At 39.5% G+C, this 18,374-nt stretch overlaps 2 protein-coding genes across 3 annotated transcripts in view; one reads left to right on the top strand and one right to left on the bottom strand.

Moving 5' to 3' along the window:
- Positions 1-18,374, top strand: part of LOC309475218 (V-set domain-containing T-cell activation inhibitor 1-like) — a 194,946-nt gene that overhangs the window by 23,261 nt on the left and 153,311 nt on the right. The gene's annotated exons all lie outside the window — the stretch shown is intronic.
- The window catches only part of LOC309475175 (uncharacterized protein), a 93,691-nt gene continuing 75,550 nt past the window's right edge, over positions 234-18,374 (bottom strand). Inside the window, exon 3 of the mRNA XM_082137841.1 lies at positions 234-2,822. Within this exon, the coding sequence (XP_081993967.1) occupies positions 1,363-2,822 (1,460 nt within the window). The 3' untranslated portion in view covers positions 234-1,362. The remainder of the gene's footprint in view (positions 2,823-18,374) is intronic.

Genomic DNA, 18,374 nt, shown 5'->3' with positions numbered 1-18,374 from the left:
CTGTCACGCCTGAGGCGTTCCCCATAGCGTCATTCTGACGTAGTGTAGAGTTCCCTTTCGAACGGGAATTTAAAATGTATTCCCAAAATTGTGCAGCCCTATAATTTCTCTTGACACAGTTTTTATTTTATTTTTTATTATTATAATTCAGATCCTGTCTCTGTACATGAACATGGTGAAGTGAAAATCAAACACCTTGGAAATGAAAGGTATATACAATGTTTTGGATCATTGTTTTCAATAGTGTACTTTTTTGTCATTTGTTGTGTATCTTTGGATTATGTTGTGTTGTAAATAAATCCAAAATATCAAAAAAAAAACATTATTTTTTAAATCTCCTCATTCTTTGTGAAAGGTTGCTCAGAATGACAGGGCCTGATAGCTCCTAATAGTTTTTGTTTTTCTCAGGTGTGAAAAGCCATCAATATTCAGGATGTGTTTACACCTACTTGCATAAAGCTTTCTCACACAAAACACGTCTTATAACTTTTAAATCAATATATTGTCTTATCTGAATGAGTAATCAGGATGATTTTCCCATAGTTTTGGAGCAAATATTCTAGGCTATGTGATACAATTTTCAAAAGTCTTATGAAGAAATAATCTGTATGGGTTTCATGACCTTATTTCAGAAAAAAAAAAAAAAATCACAAACCACGCATTAATGTCATTATCTCAAAACTATAAACTTTTACATGCATGCTGCTGATATATTATTCTAGTTTGTGCTGAATACAGTGTAATTAGACTTTAGCCATGAAAATGTCACAAGTAACAGAAATAAGCACAAATGTCAGAGCATGTCAGAACACCTCCAGGGCCCAGAAAACATCTCAGACCCCAGAGGGTTAATAGATATCAAACAATCAACAAAGTGTCCAGTGCTCACCACACACTGGCTATAGGTGGAGAGGAGAGATTTGGCTATAGGGTGGTGTGTGTCTAACTTACACAGAAGAGACTTTGTTGCTCAGCACATGGAAATAAACTACTTTCTGTGATCTCAAGACTGAGGTGATGTGGTTTCTCCACTGCATGGATCTTCATGTGTAGATTCAGGTGACTTTTAAAAGCAAAACTCTTTCCACATTGATCACACGTGTGCGACTTCTCTCTGCTGTGGATCCTCTCATGTGATCTCAGATTTGCTGACTGACTGAATCTCTTGTCACAGTGTGAACACTTGTAAGGTTTTTCTCCAGTGTGGATCCTCTGATGTGTTTTCAAAGATGATGATCGATTGAATCTCTTGTCACAGTGTGAACACTTGTAAGGTTTTTCTCCAGTGTGGATCATCTCATGTGATATCAGATGTCCTGGCTGACTGAATCTCTTGTCACAGTGTGAACACTTGTAAGGTTTTTATCCAGTGTGGATCCTCTCATGTCTTTTTAGATGTGATGACTGAATGAATCTCTTGTCACAGTGTGAACACTTGTAAGGTTTTTCTCCAGTGTGGTTCATCTCATGTGTTTTCAGAGATATTGAGTGACTGAATCTCTTGTCACAGTGTGAACACTTGGAAGGTTTTTCTCCAGTGTGGATCCTCTCATGTGTTATCAGATGTCCTGGCTGACTGAATCTCTTGTCACAGTGTGAACACTTGTAAGGTTTTTCTCCAGTGTGGATCCTCTGATGTGTTTTCAGAGATGATGATCGATTGAATCTCTTGTCACAGTGTGAACACTTGTAAGGTTTTTCTCCAGTGTGAATTCTCTGGTGCAGTTTTAAACAGTTTTCTGTAGTAAAAGTCTTCTCACACTCAAAGCACATGTACTCTCTCACACCATGTGTATGTAAATTTTGCAGCAGTGAAAAACTCTTTCCACACTCAGAACATGAATGCGGCTTTGTATGAACTGTCAGGTGTCTCTTCAGGTGTGATGCACAGAGAAATGTTTTGCCGCATTGATTACATGAGAACGGCTTCTCTCCGGTGTGGATCCTCATGTGAACATTAAGAATACCTTTGCATGAGAATCTCTTTTCACATTGATCACACATGAATGGCTTCTCTCCCGTGTGGATCCTCATGTGAACATTAAGTTGCTTTTTGTTAGTGAAACTCTTCCCACATTGATCACACGTGTGCGGCTTCTCTCCAGTGTGGATCCTCTCATGTCTTTTCAGAGATGATGAGTCACTGAATCTCTTGTCACAGTGTGAACACTTGTAAGGTTTTTCTCCAGTGTGAATTCTCTCGTGCAGTTTTAAATTGCTCGCTGTAATAAAAGTCTTCTCACACTCAAAGCACATGTACTCTCTCACACCAGTGTGAATTTTCTCATGTCTATGTAAAGATTTCAGCAGTGAAAAACTCTTTCCACACACAGAACATGAATGTGGCTTCTCCTTCATATGAACTGTCAGGTGGTGTATCTTCAGGGCTGATGCACAAATAAATGCTCTGCCGCATTGATCACATGTGAACGGCTTCTCTCCAGTGTGAACTCTCCTATGCACATCAAGATTATGTTTGTTTGTGAAACTCTTCCCACATTGATCACATGAGAACGGCTTCTCTCCAGTGTGAACTCTCATGTGAACATCAAGACTATTTTTGCTTATGAAGCTCTTTCCACACTGAGTGCAGGTGAAAGATTTCTTGGTTCGTTTCTTAAAAAAAATTTTTTTAGTCTTTGAGCGACTCAATGGTTTTCCTTTAGGTTTGACATGATGTTCCTCCTCCACTTCACTCAGTTCTTCACTCTCCTCCTTCACTTCACTCAGTTCTTCACTCTCCTCCTTCACTTCACTCGGTTCTTCACTCTCCTCCTTCACTTCACTCAGTTCTTCACTCTCCTCTTCCACTTCACTCAGTTCTTCACTCTCCTCCTTCACTTCCATCATGTCTGAAATCAAAGAGAAAATTATTAATTTCATTACATTCAGTACATCAAAATAATTAAAAGAGAGAAATATAAAGTGAAAGGACATTCAAGTGAGCCCTGGTGTAATAGTAGAAAGTAGACAACTGTTATAAAATATTATGATAATTTGATGTCTTTTTATAAATTGATCATATGTCCTTGAAACTTTCCAAAAATTAGGAAAATTTATCTTCCAATTATTATTTTTAAAACATTATAGGCACAAATCCCATGTTTCTTTAGCAATAACTATTACATATATTTGGTAATGACAATTATTTAACATGATATTAGCATTAAACAATACAATACTGCCATACAGTCACCTAAAGGATTATTAGGAACACCTGTTCAATTTCTCATTAATGCAATTATCTAATCAACCAATCACATGGCAGTTGCTTCAATGCATTTAGGGGTGTGGTCCTGGTCAAAACAATCTCCTGAACTCCAAACTGAATGTCAGAATGGGAAAGAAAGGTGATTTAAGCAATTTTGAGCGTGGCATGGTTGTTGGTGCCAGACGGGCCGGTCTGAGTATTTCACAATCTGCTCAGTTACTGGGATTTTCACGCACAACCATTTCTAGGGATTACAAAGAATGGTGTGAAAAGGGAAAAACATCCAGTATGCGGCAGTCCTGTGGGCAAAAATGCCTTGTTGATGCTAGAGGTCAGATGAGAATGGGCTGACTGATTCAAGCTGATAGAAGAGCAACTTTGACTGAAATAACCACTCGTTACAACCGAGGTATGCAGCAAAGCATTTGTCCACAACAAGCACAACCTTGAGGCGGATGGGCTACAACAGCAGAAAACCCCACCGGGTACCACTCATCTCCACTACAAATAGGAAAAGGAGGCTACAATTTGCACGAGCTCACCAAAATTGGACAGTTGAAGACTGGAAAAATGTTGCTTGGTCTGATGAGTCTCGATTTCTGTTGAGACATTCAGATGGTAGAGTCAGAATTTGGTGTAAACAGAATGAGAACATGGATCCATCATGCCTTGTTGCCACTGTGCTATCCTATCAATATGGGCCAAATTTCTAAAGAATGCTTTCAGCACCTAGTTGAATCAATGCCACGTAGAATTAAGGCAGTTCTGAAGGCGAAAGGGGGTCAAACACAGAATTAGTATGGTGTTCCTAATAATCCTTTAGGTGAGTGTATTTTGACACCAACTTTGAGATTGATATTTATTTGACTAAAACCGTTAATTACTAATGGACGTTCACACTAGACTTTTCCTTGCACTGACTTCCATTCATGCGCATGTGAAAGTGGGACACCAGAGCATTTCTTAAAACTGTGACACACAGGAAGTGACATCATCTGGGCGCTTTCTACTGCATGATGGGAAGACAAGAAAATAATCTCAATCATTTGTCTCAGTTTTTACACAAACTGTAGCACTGACTGTATTCATCAACCCTGTTACCAAAGTTACTCCAAGAAGAATCTCTATAACTATGAACAACATATGATATTTGACAAATACAACTTTATTAGTAACTTGGTGTTTACTGATTATGTAAAATAAAAGTTACAATAGTATTTAACTTGATCTGATGTTGACAATCAATATAAAATTCTCAAACCTTCCTCTACTGACCATTTGTTGAAAAAACAAAAAACAAACCCAGCAGGGCTCCAGATTGTGAACAATTGGTCGCAGTTTTGCGACCATTTTTCCTGCCGGCGCGACAAAATATTTATTTTAGGTCGCGCTGATGTGACCATAGCATTGCTGAGCAGCGAATGCAAAAAAAAAAAAAAAAAAAAAAAAAAAGGTGAAATGAAATGAAATGCGCTACATTTATGCTTCCGTTTATTATACCGTTTATTTTATCGGACCAATCATAGACAAACTTGCGCCCCAAACTTGCAACATTCACCATGGATTTAGGCTAATGTTGTAACTCTACCCATAACTACTTGGTTACTAACGTAACCTCAGTTCCCTGAGATGAGGGAACGAGTATTGCGTAAGGCTAGCTTATGCTATAGGAAAACCTCTTTCTCCAGAATATTGAAGCAAACTTTTTAAAATGCAGTGCAGCTTCACAGCGAGCACAACTGAGTGTGAGAGCGGTCATTGGCTGTGCTGCGGCAACTTCACGAACCTATGGCGAGGCTATGATGCCAGAACCAATCAGGACGCCTGTCGTGTCAGAGGCCGCCAGATGGGCGTGGTCAGAGGCTATATATTGCCGTGCCTCACCTAGGTGCTCCAGGTTTTAAACGAATGAAGCGATCTCCTGATCCTAGCACAGTAGCACGGCGGGTTACGCAATACTCATTTCCTCACCTCAAGGAACTAAGATTATGTTAGTAATCAAGTAGTTCCCTTTCGAGAGGTCTCTCGTATTGCATAAGGCTAGCTTACGCTATGGGAACCCCCTTCAAAACACTGTGCGTGCTAACTTCGCCCTACCGTACCCCAAGGCATATGAATGAACCACAAGGGAAGCATGATCCTAATATAAGTCCGTTCTAGATGGGCTTCATATACTGGATAACTAGGAACAGTAGTTCATGGTCATAAGGGATACATAGTACATAGATACATAGATTAACACTTACACTGAGAGAACCTTGGCCTGGTACCTCCAAGTTATAAAACTTCACAAATGTGGACTGCAAAACCCAAAATTCAGGTCCACAGACCAAAGCGGCTCGAATGGGGAACCTTCATGGCCTCCAGGACTTTTTGAGAGGTCCCAGATAGGCACAGACGGGGGGAACAGAGGGTTTAACCTCCTAGTGCCCTTGAGAAAACGGACAATGGGGTTGTTCCTTCCCAGTTGTTTGTCGGCTACCGGTGCGTGAAACGCTGCCACATAGACTTTGAGTGTGGAGGGGGTGCGACTGAGTGATCCAGGAGCTCTTGTAAAAATGCGAGCACACTCTGTACTTAAAATGAACGAGGGTCTACGTTTAGTGTAGCACACCAGCTAGAAAACACTGCCTATTTCTGAGCGTACAGGCGCCTTTGTTGAGGGCGCTCTAGCTTCCGAAATTTTTTGCAGCACCCTATCCGGGAGATACCCGGGTAGCTGTTGAGGGGCCATGCATGGAGGGCCCATAAGTCGGGACGTGGGTGCGAAATTTTCCCGTTGGCCTGTGTGAGGTCTTTCCTCTGTGGAATCGGGCATGGGGCTGTTTTCAGCAGCTATATCAGCTCTGGGTACCATAACTGGGTTCTCTAGAGGGTGGTGGGCTATTAACAGCACTGCACATCTGCACTCCCTGATCCTTTCGATGACCTGTGGTAACATCGTGACAGGAGGGAATGCGTACAGAGGGCGGCTTGGCAAGTCATGGGTGGGCGCATCCCTGTTATTTGTAAAAAATATTTGGCAGTGAGGGTTGTCTTCTGAGACGGGCCTGCCCTCCTAAAGGGCCCCCCAGGCTGAGCTGGAGGCATCTGTCGAGACTGCTTTTCTCCTCGAGATCACACCCAATCTCACGTCAGACCAATACCAGTTGGTTGCTTTCCAGGGGGTCAGGGCTCTAATGCAGTAGTGACTCGCTCTGATTTGTAAGTGACCAGATCGCCACGCGTGAGCTTGGACCCGTGGTTTTAGCCAGCACTGAACAGGACGCATTCGCAGCAGTCCTAGTTGGAGTACTGGTGAGGCCGAAGCCATGAGACCCAGCATCTTCTGGAATCTCTTGAGGGGAACACGGGTGCCCGCCCTGAAAGATGTCGCCAGGCACCGAATAGAAAGCTTGCGCACTTCGGTAAGGTGCGCTCTCATGTGTACCGAGTCTATTTCTATACCCGGGAAGGACATGTTCCGGCTGGGAGATAGTGTGCTTTTGGAGAGCTTGATCCTTAGGCCCAGGTATTCTAAGTGGTTGAGGAGCCAGGCTCTAAGTTCAATACAACATAAACACAGAGAAGAGGACGATTTTCTGCACCAAATGTGGAAAGCATGGCCACTCAATAAAAGATTGTTGGGCAAAACCATGTCAGTGTGCAAGTCAGTGTGCAAAACCATGATGAAACCTCTCAAGGGAAGATGTGGACAGAAGCACAAGTTCGTCAGATCATTGAGGGAATTATTCGTAACCGATGACTGGAGATACCAAAGACAATAAGAAAGTGCGAGAAGCTCAACAGCAATGGGATGAAAAACATACCACTACTGACATTCCACACATTCCTGAGTTAGGCAGTTTTGTCATGGTCAAACGTATTGCTAGAAAAGGTTAGAGTCTAGATAGTAGGAATCATGTGAGATACTCTTAACAATCGATACAAGTGTTTGCTTTAAAAGGAGATGGTATCATTATTCACAAGTTAAACCTTGCTTAGTGAATGAACAAAATAATGAAGGTTAATGGCCCGATATTGAGCACTGTTCATGCATTAGCTTTTAAGATTGGGAACAAAGAAGTGATGTTTAAAGGAGTCATGACCTCGTGTTACCTTGGATACCCAACGCTCTATTATAGTCTTTCAGGCACTTCTAAAAAAAAAAAGTGGAAAAAAAATAAACACAGAGCTCCTCAGACCCTTATTTCTAAAGGCATTATTGTCTCGCGATATGATGTTTTGGCTGTCGTGGACGGTCATTATAATAATGCAAATGAGGGGCGCGTTGATTGGTTGCAGGAAGGAGGGGGGTTGACAGCGCAGGTAACTCTTTAGCATATCATTACAAACTGACATCATGGCGCAAGTTGTCAATGAACCAGACCCTGCCGCGACCTATGGGATTCAACCGTACATGTTTGAGCCGGACTCCGAACCAGAGCTAGAAAGTGAAGATGTTGAGTTGTTGGATGGACGTCTACATCAAGATGTCTCTGAATGGTAAAGACAATAATTTTGACTGAGACGTACATTAACATCAGTAACGAGCTAAAACATTTGTTGCTATTTTCTCCCGCATAGGTTTACCTTTTATTTAAATGTTGAATTACATTAACGGAGATGTAGTGTAATTTTTTTATCAGCTTAACAGCGGTTATTGAGATAAACGTTTACTATCATGTGGTGTTTTTGCCTTGTTTCACGTTGTGGTTATTTAGACATTCAATATTTTCTTCTTTAGACATGTAACGAGATGTTTTTCTTTATGTTTATTATTACTTGACTGTTTGTTTTATTTATCTATCCTTATCTATTCTATAAAAAATATATAATAATGATATGTTGTCATAGTTATTTAAAGGAGAACTTGGTAACTTTTTTAACTTAATAAAACTGTCTAGAAATCATTTGGATGGTTAAACAACCTGTTCTGGTGATATTGGTGACTTTCCCCGCTCCCCCCAGCGTTCCCAGGCGGAAAACCAACCTTGCAACTTGCGCACTGCCGTCCCGGCAAAGTGAAATTGGAAGTCTCGTGAGAAGCGAGAACTAGAACGAGAACGAGCGCGAAACACAAATTGCTTTACGGCAATTCGACATAAACACACACGCATGTATGATGTATTACCAGATGACCCACCTCGGTAGACATAGTTCCACGCGATACAGTTGGCTTGCTCCGATCAAAACAAACGCACATGAGCAGCGGTAGAGAGGGGGAGGAGGCCGCCGCAAGTGAGTTTTTTACGACTGTGTTGTGAAATATACGCCCCCCCACAGCTGTAGGGGGAGCTCGTGGGGAAAACATGCGACAACAAAAGGGAAAATCAGCAAAGAAGTGACTAGAGTTCGCTAGAGTTACAGAGTTCTCCTTTAATATACAATTCTATGAAAATATAGCTGTATCATTTTCTTGTCTGTTTATCGTTGAGGGCAAACTTCATAATAACAATGTATCATTATGTAAAACTATGTTTATGTACTTTTCAGTGAGTCACAGTGTATTAGATGACTCACTAATGTCTAGTGAAGTGGCTTATTTGCTAAAGTACCATCCTGACTCTGACACTGTAGTGGACATTATGCATCAAAGTGTCAATGTCACAATCTCCCTCTTGTCTACTCCTAGCAGTGTTTGTAATTTGACAGATATATCAAAATCATCTAGTCATTCGTTTGCATACAAGCATTGTTACCTACTTTTTTGTACACTTGTTACACTTTTCTTTTTGATGAATAGGTGCACTTATTTGGGCTTATTATTAGGCATTTGGGGGTTAACATGGAAACAACAGTTACCATGGTGAATACACAATACTAACAAGTACTGTTAATGAAACATGGAAACTGCTCCTGTTGAATATAATGAAAATCATACCTGCTTTACTTTTATTTCGTGTAATTTTCAACGTAACGGCATTGCATGCTCGTAGTTTCTTTTGCCCTTGATCAGTGAGGTGATACACAGCGCGGGCGCCTCCGCATTTACGCGTGTATTGAGTGTGCGCTCCGAGCACAGGATAACGGCTGACAGGACAAGAAAGTCAGTTTTTCTGAAGTGAAAGACTTTATTTCAGCGTACACTAATGTCACTGTCTGGTAGTTCCTATTGTGCTGGGGTTTCTGAAGTAGTCTCCATCTTTCTTTGCCGAATGAATATGAGGGGAAGAGGGGGAGAGGGGTAGGGTGTGGCTTCCTGCTGCGCTGTCCATATATGGCATATCCTCCACCGTCGTGACGTCAAGCCAGGGTAGAAATCAAAATCTCGTATTTGAGTGCGCGTGCACGTGGGATATTTTACAAACCCTGAGGTAAACAAACGCTTCACTTTTAAATATCGGCTTCCCGGCCAGTGTATAATCGTTAGGCAATCATAACATACATTGATTCTCATGGAAAAATGCAAAATGTGGGTCATGACACCTTTAATTATTTCTCTGCTTCCATTTCAGGAATCAAGTTCAGAAGCACAGTGGTGCATGTTACATGATGGAATAAGTGGAAGTATGATATATGGAGGGAAGTTATGTCCAATTCCTCCTGATCCATTTTGCATTGAGATAGATTCTCTATCCTCTTTATTTGGGTGGAATTCATGTTCCACATGTGCAATTGTTGCAGTTAGAGCCACAGTGGTGGAATAATGATTTAGTAGAGGAGAGGAATTATGAACTCTTTGAAATGGTTAAGAGAGTTAAAGGAAGTGTTAAGGCAGCTCAAGAGGAGGGAATTCAAGCAAGGGGTCATGTTATTGTAGCGAATGGAATAGCTAAGTTGATGTCTGAGAGGAAATTAACGTAAATTCCAAGGAATCTGTCATGGTTGGAATGAATAGTTTTGACTATGGTAGGAGTCTGTGTGATTCTGTTAGCAATAAACCTCATCATATGTGTTACTGGAAGGAAAAGTACCAAACCTGTTAAATTGGTTATTACTAACCAAATGGATAGAACCGGGAACGGGAAATTCGGTGTGAAATAGGAGATTTTACACATTCTACACTACTACAAAACACAACCTCACAAACAATGAACACCCGCTTACTGATTTTCAACCCGAGGGATAGAATCCTTTAACATCAACGTTTATTTTAGTTTGTTGTTTTGGCCAGGAACTTGAGGAGTTAAGTAATTAACGAGTCAAGGCACTGGCGGAAGATTTATTAGTTTTTCTTTTCTTAGATGATTGGGGCTCATTTTTAAATGCTTACACATAGACGTTAAAATAACACATAGTATACGGGGACATGACACGAGGGTTCTTTGTTGTTTTGTTCTTTGTTCTTTTGCTTTCTTTTCTGTTTCTATTCTTCTGTCTATGTTTATGTCTTGGTCTGTTTGTACTTCCTTCACTATCGCTTCATTAGGTGGCCACTGGTGGAGTGATGGTGTGGATCTTACTGACGTAGTTCCAGAGGAGGGACTGAAGACACAAATTTCACCATTTACTGTTGTTTTGGTATTATTATTACTTTTTATTAATATTCATAATCAGTAGTATTATGTATCTATTTTATACTTTTTATATACATTCATAATTATTTGTAATCATTGTATTTTGTGAATATGTGGGAGAGACTTTGGGAGACTTTGGACTTGAGTGTGTGCTGGAGAGACTGAAATGTATATGCAGTGTTTCACCAAGCATAGCATAAGAGGTATGATATATGGATATATATATATATCCATTCCAACGTTAATGGAAACCAGATGTTCTTCTGCTGAATGTATGTGTTCCTATGGTGATGTAGTTTTTTCCTTGGTCAGTGGAATAAAAATCAAGCCCTTTTGTCCGAAAATCAGGAAGAGATGGAAATGTAGAGAAGATGACTGAGAAGCTGAATTAGAATGTAATTCTGAAAAATGTTTGTAAGTGAGTGTTGAGAAGACGCGTTCAGCCGTGATCCCCGGGAGTAACCTATAAGAGTATCCAGCGTTGGATCACTAACAGGCTTGAGACACGTCTGCTCAACAGTCCGCGTTGTAACTATGAGGTTTGAGCAGTAGTGCTTCTCAGTGAGGAAAAGTAGAAAATGTTTGTTGTAAGTAAGTTTAAAGAGTAAAATCAAGAATTATAAATCAAATCGATAGAGCTCCAAAGACAACAACGCGTTCAGACGCGACGCATGCGCATTCGACAACAGGAAGTCCTCGATTTAGACAGGTGGGCAAACGCATCTTTGTCTCAGTGCATGCATTGTTTTAGTTTGGCAGCGCTACCGCTAGCTTAGCTTAGCATAATGAATGGAATCCTGTGTTGCCAGCTAGCATGTGATTTAAAAAAAAAAAAAAAAACTTCTTGTGGCCTGCGTATTCACGAGTACAAATAGCATTGCAGATTAAGTTTTTGGGGCAGACCTGACCTGTTGAAAAGAGATGGTATTCATCCCTCCTGGGATGGTGCTGCTCTTCTCTCTAGTAATTTGGCTCATAGTCTTAGAGCTCAAACATGACAATCTGGGGCTCAGGTCAGGAAGCAGACAGACTGGCTTAACCGACCGTCTGCTAGCAGCCTCACGTCACCAAGGTCAGATAAATCCCATCACAAAGAGCCTCTTTCACCTAGATATCATCATATAGAGACTGTGTCTGTTCCCCGAATTAGGAAATCCAAAAAAACGTTTAAACCCATCTAAGGTTAAAAATTTTATTGATGTTCAACAAATAAAAAACAGCTATAATACAGATGAGCAAATGCTAAAGCTTGGGTTGCTGAATATTTGATCGCTTACTTCAAAAGCACTCATTGTTAATGATATGATTAACAGACTATAATCTAGATGTGCAGTGTTTGACAGAAAACTGCTAAAACCAAACAATATATGTATATGTAACAAAAAAATAAATTAAAAAAAAAAAAAAAAAAAAATATAATAATAATAATAATAATAATAATAATAATAATAATAATAATATATATATATATATATATAGATATAGATATAGATACAATAGGCCAACCTGACTTTGAACACAAGAGGGCAGTATAGCACTATGAATGACATAATTTATTTATTTTTTGGAATAAAAAAACATTCTGGATGTTTTTAAACTTGAACAATTATAAAAAAAAAATTTAAAAAAAGGGTTTAGTTCTAAAATTTGTATAATTTTATATAGAAATAAATGGTGTATAATTACATTTTTAGAAGATTGGAGGTTTTTAGTGTTTCCGTTTTTGACATTACTTTAATCCCTCGCCATTGCAAAACCGTTTGAGATATTTATTATCTGTTTACAATTTAGCATCTTTAATGTATTTTCATGTTGAAAAAGTTTGGTGGGAATAAAATAAACCACTTAAGAGGAGTGGGTAAAAATTCAGAGGCTGATTTTGCAAAGAAATCCACATTCAAACCAAAATATCTGACTTCCTGTTGCTCGGAGCTAATTAGTGTAAATTAGAAAATTGTCCGGCTCGATGAGACCAATATGTGTACTGATTTTTGTGACTGTACATAAAATTAACCCCCTCACTTTTGTCAAAAGCATTTTGAAAGTGACACACTTCCTGTTACCAGTTGGTGGCGCTATAAATTTGACTCACAATAGTTACATCCATCTGATTGGCCTCTTACCACGAACACACTGCTGAAGTTTCATCAAGATCAGTTAATGTGTGCAGAAGTTATACCACTTTGTGTTTCTCTTTTCTCGCCATAAATTCGTTTCCTCGCCATGACTAAACCGTTCGAGATATCAAAAATCAGTCCGCAATTTAGCATCCTCAATGTCTTGACTTTATGCGGACAGAGTTTGGAGGCGATTGGATGAATTCTCTAGGAAGAGGACATCAAATTCCACAGCATGGGTTTTTCAAACAACCCATAATAGCGGACTTCCTGTTAGGCTGGCGTAAAACTTGACCAGGGAAAGTTGTTTGGCCCGATGAGATCTATATGTGTACCGAGTTTTATATTAATTCATGCAAGCGTGTTTGATATGGACCAAGTTTTCAGACCCCGTTCAAGGGGGCGCTGTTGAGCCCCCCTGCCACGCCCGTTTCTGAAACTTTTCACATGTCTACTGGCTAATAAGTGTTGTGTCTGTTGAGTTTCATCCAATTTGAAGCATGCTAAGAGTCTCAAAAGCATCCGAAAAAAATATTAAAGTTTGATGCGTTGCCACGGCAACAGTATCTAAGATATCAATAATCCTTCCACAGGTCTACATCTGCCGTGTGTTTACATTATACACACAAAATTTGAAAAAAAAAAATCGTGTAAAAATAAGAGAGTGACTTCAAAGCATTTTGAAAGTGACAAACTTCCTGCAGCCAGTTGGTGGCGCTATAACTTTGACTTACAAATGTCACATCCATGTGATCAGCCTCTGACCACGAACACACTGCTGAAGTTTCATCAAGATCAGTTAATGTATGCAGTAGTTATAGCACACTTCCTGTGTCCCATTATTCGCCATAAATTCGTTTCCTCATCACGGCCAAACCGTTCGAGATATCAAAAAATCCGTTCACAAGAATTCATCCTCAATGTCTTGACTTAATTCACACCGAGTTTGGTGGCGATTGGATGAATTCCCTAAGAGGAGTATTTCACATTCCATTGTATGCGTTTTCCAAACAACGTATAATAACCGACTTCCTGTTGAGGCTTTTGTAAAACTTAGAGCATGAAAGTTGTTCGGCCCGATGAGATCTATATGTGTACTGAGTTTCATATTATTACATGCAACCAAGATTTCGGACCCCATTCCAGGGGGCGCTGTCGAGCCCCCCTGCCACGCCCCGGTACCAGCTTCAGTCCGGCCCTGATGGCCGCGGGTTCTGACCTGTGTGTAAAGTTTCAAGAGTTTTTGAGCATGTTAAGGGCCCCAAAAGTGCCCGAAAGGCAAAAAAAAAAAAAATGAAAAAAAAAAAAAAAAAATCCTTACAAAAACAATAGGGCCTCCACCCTTTCAGGGCTTGGGCCCTAATAATCCTTACGAAAACAATAGGGCCTCCGCCCTTTCAGGGCTTGGGCCCTAATAATCCTTACGAAAACAATAGGGCCTCTGCCCTTTCAGGGCTTGGGCCCTAATAATCCTTACGAAAACAATAGGGCCTCCGCCCTTTCAGGGCTTGGGCCCTAATAACTCTGTCATTTATGGTCATACAGAAAAAAGAAATATAAAAAAAGAATCTGTGATATTTCTACTTTTGTATGTATCCACTTACAATCAAATCAAAACATTGTGCTTTTTTAAAATAAAGAAAATAAACAGGGTGTGCTTTCTGCCTCTCCGTCTCGCTTAACTTTTCTTGAGCATAAACTGAAACAAAACTCAGCGAATACTTGTCACATATTTATGAGCCATATATCTTTATAAACATTTAAGTGTGTACTTTTAAATGATCGGATTCAAACTGAAAACAAATATTCTCTGCTTAAGTAATTTGTATAAAACCAACAAGATGTCCAGTTTCTCAAACGCTTGCTCATTATTTTTAATTCGACCACGCCCACGCGTGCAAAAGAGATTCACATGCAAATCTCCACATGGAACGCGAACGCCCTCGTTACCTCAAACACAAAACACCAAACTTCACGTCTCTGCTTTTCGTCGAGTTTGGAAGACACGCCGTGAGCTTACATTGGATTTACCTCAGAAAAAGAAGAACGTGATTTGAAGACAAGAAAGATGTAAGGTAAGAAATTCTTAATTATATTAGTTAATGTTATTGTTGCATAAACTTCACATTGCAGTTGAACTGTTGCTAGATAAATGGTGAATATTATAATATTTAGACCTGTGTTTACTGTTAAATACTGTTTGTGGATATCTGATCAAACATGGATGTATAGCCTAATATGGTAACCATAATGTTTCATATTTTGGAGCGTGCTGTGCGTTTGATTGTTTCATATTCAAAATGGGCTGTGCGTTTGAAAAGCAAAATGCACCAAACAATAGGCTTCATGTTTTACTCCAATGTAATTTCATATCATCATAACAAATGGAAACATTTGAAGTAATATATAATCAATATATGTTTATTTAGCGTAGCTGTTACTCTGAAATGTAGGCTGCTATAGGTTATTGTTATTTTTATTATTATTTTATGCAGCACTGCGTGTAGCCTATGGCTACAAGGCACAACAAACCTGTTCATTATTGTTGGAAACATTTGTGTGTGAGAGTGTGTGTGTGTGTGTGTGTGTGTGTGTGTGTGTGTGTGTGTGTGTGTGTGTGTGTGTGTGTGTGTGTGTGTGTGTGTGTGTGTGTGTTCTGGGAATTTTAAAATGCAAATTTTGACCAGAAAATTCGAAAATGTATTCCCAAAATCGTGCAGCCCTATAGTTTCTCTTGACACAGTTTTTTTTTTGGTGTGTTTTTTAACAGGGACCAGATGCCACTGAGTCCTGCTGATTTCAACATTCACATGAGTCTCTGTACATGAACGTGGTAAAGTGAGAATCAAACACCTTGGAAATGAAAGGTGTGTACAATGCTTTTAGGAATGGCACAAAGGTCTCTGTCTTTGGATCATTGTTTTCAATAATGTGCTTTTTTGTCATTTGTTGTGTATCTTTGTATGATGTTGTGTTGTAAATAAATCCAAACAATCAAAAAGCCATTCTTTTTTAAAGGATCACGACACCCCCCTCTTTCAGCTCAAGTCTAGCTCACAATCTTTTTGAAAAATGCAACTTAATTGGGCGTGGTGGCTGTGAGAAGAAGGGAGGGGAGAGGGTGTGGTATGGCACAGCAGGGAAGAGGGGAGGGGGGGAAACTGTCATTGACTGTCACTAAAAATCAGTGGTAAAACGTGAGGAAATGCTAGATTTTTTTTATAGCTGGCAAAGTTATAATCTAATGAAATACACTGACACCTTATAATTGTATTTAAAACATATAAATGCACATGTGTATAATTGTCATTATAAAATATATATTTGTTTATATACACACTATAAATGCATATATTTGAAAAACGTTCAGTAGCCTACATAGCCTAGATCTACGCGCCCCCTAAACCCACATAATAAAGATGTACAGTGACATAGAAATTTGCACAAATTAAGCATACGTTCCATATAATTAAGGTATTATCTAAATATCTAAATTTTAATAACGAGTGATTTAACAGAAGGCAAGTAAAACGGTCAGGGTTGCATTTTAGACACACACACACACACACACACACACACACACACACACACACACACACACACACACACACACACACACACACACACACACACACACCTGAAGCGATAGAAAAGTCCTCGGGACCGCATCACTTGCAAGACGAAACCTGCATTGGTGTACAAGGTCGAAGTCCACCATTCTCCTGTTGAATGGTTGCTACACACACATAGTTTAGAAGTGTCCGTGGTTGATGGCCAACCAGCCGCCCGCAGTCAGAGTCCATCCCGGGCAGCATCGCGGGGAAAGATCTTTTGCACCACGAAAACAAACGCGCGTCCCATCATTACCTCTCTCATCTACTACGCGATATCATAGTTTGACATGTCTGTCATTGGAAAGTTCCACGTGGTGTCATGAATAATTAAGAGAAAGTGTCTTTTCAATGGATAACAAACTCAGTCTCATTAATAATTATGAGACACCGATGAGTCATTAAAGTACTATAGTGCTCTGCCATGTCACAGCCTGTGACGTGGGCACAATGAAGATTTTAAACCCGGAAGATGAAAATAGCGTATAAAAACAAAAATTTAACCATTTTCCCCCTACTATTAAATCTAACAGATGCTAACATTGTCTTCAATGGTGTTCAACACACATACCTCTGTTAAAATCTCAAATTTTGGTTTAGGGTTTCATGACCCTTTAAATCTCCTCATTCTTTGTGCAAGGTTGCTCAGAATGACAGGGCCTGATCGCTCCTAATAGGGCCATTAGTGGAGGGTCTTTGTCTTTCTCAGGTGTGAAAATCCATCAATATTCAGGATGTGATCACGCCTCTCGCATAAAGCTTTCTTACACAAAGCACGTCTTACAAATTCTAAATCAACATAATGTCTTATCTAATGTCTTAATATGATTTTTACATAGTTTTGGAGCAAATATTCTAGGCAACGTGATACAATTTTCAAAAGTATTATGAAGAAATAATCAGTAGGGGTTTCATGGCCTTATTTCAGTGATAATTTTTTTTTATTTTCACAAACCATGCATAAATGTCATCATCTCAAAACTACAAACTTTTACATACGTGCTGCTGATATATTATTGTAGCAGAGTTTGTGCTAAATACAGTGTAATCAGACTTTAGCCATGAAAATGTCTCAAGTAACAGAAATAAGCACAAATTTCAGAGCATGTCAGAACACCTCCAGGGCCCAGAAAACACCCCAGACCCCAGAGGGTTAATCGATATCAAACAATCAACAAAGTGTCCAGTGCTAGGGTAGTTTTGCTCACACACTGCCAGAGCCGCCTTAACCTAATGTTAGGCCCCGGGGCTGAGAGGTTTTGTAGGCCCCCCATCCCCTCAATTTAAAGAGTCTCATTTAAAAAAAAGTGTAATAGCCTATCTATAGGTAATCTACATCACAAAATGCATTAGTTTCTTTCGAGACCTACAACAGTGTTTTTTTTAAATATTGTTTTTCATTTTAATATTGTTATTAACATATCACTGAGCACATAAACACAAGACACTTTATTTAACAACCACACACAGCAACTAAATTTCAACTTTATGCAAATGAGAAGCGATTTTCGCGAGCGACGACCAATAGGAAAGAAGCCTTTCAGTGGAGCTCAGCTCCCGTCACCGTCTCGAGTGAAATTGCATGTGAATCGGCAAGACCGAAGAGTTCAAGGGCGATTTCACTGTTTTATATGATTTGACTGTAACTAACCACAAACATGGATATAATAAAATGATGCATGGAAAAGAAACTGTCGACAGTCTCAGTGAGTTTAATTCATACATTTATAGTTCGAGTGTTGTAGTTTTATGATGCAAGTTTAGCACTGCTGCAGTTCATTTTACAGTGCATTATGTTGACTATTAGGGACAAGAAAATGTATTAGCCTATTTGTCAAATTCGGATGACGTTTTAGTAATTGATGACAGTATGAGTGAGTTTAATTTGTAGATTGATCGATCGTTAATCTAGTAAATGATTTAATCCCTGAACACTGCTGTGTGGTAGATATAAAAACACTCTCCCAACAGCATACTGTTTCTTTTGAGCCTAATT

The sequence above is a fragment of the Leuciscus leuciscus genome, assembly GCF_965113295.1.
Source record: "Leuciscus leuciscus genome assembly, chromosome: 15".
Taxonomy (NCBI): Eukaryota; Metazoa; Chordata; class Actinopteri; order Cypriniformes; family Leuciscidae; genus Leuciscus; species Leuciscus leuciscus.
Note: the sequence above shows the minus strand (reverse complement) of the source record. Positions and strands in the feature narration are given on the sequence as shown.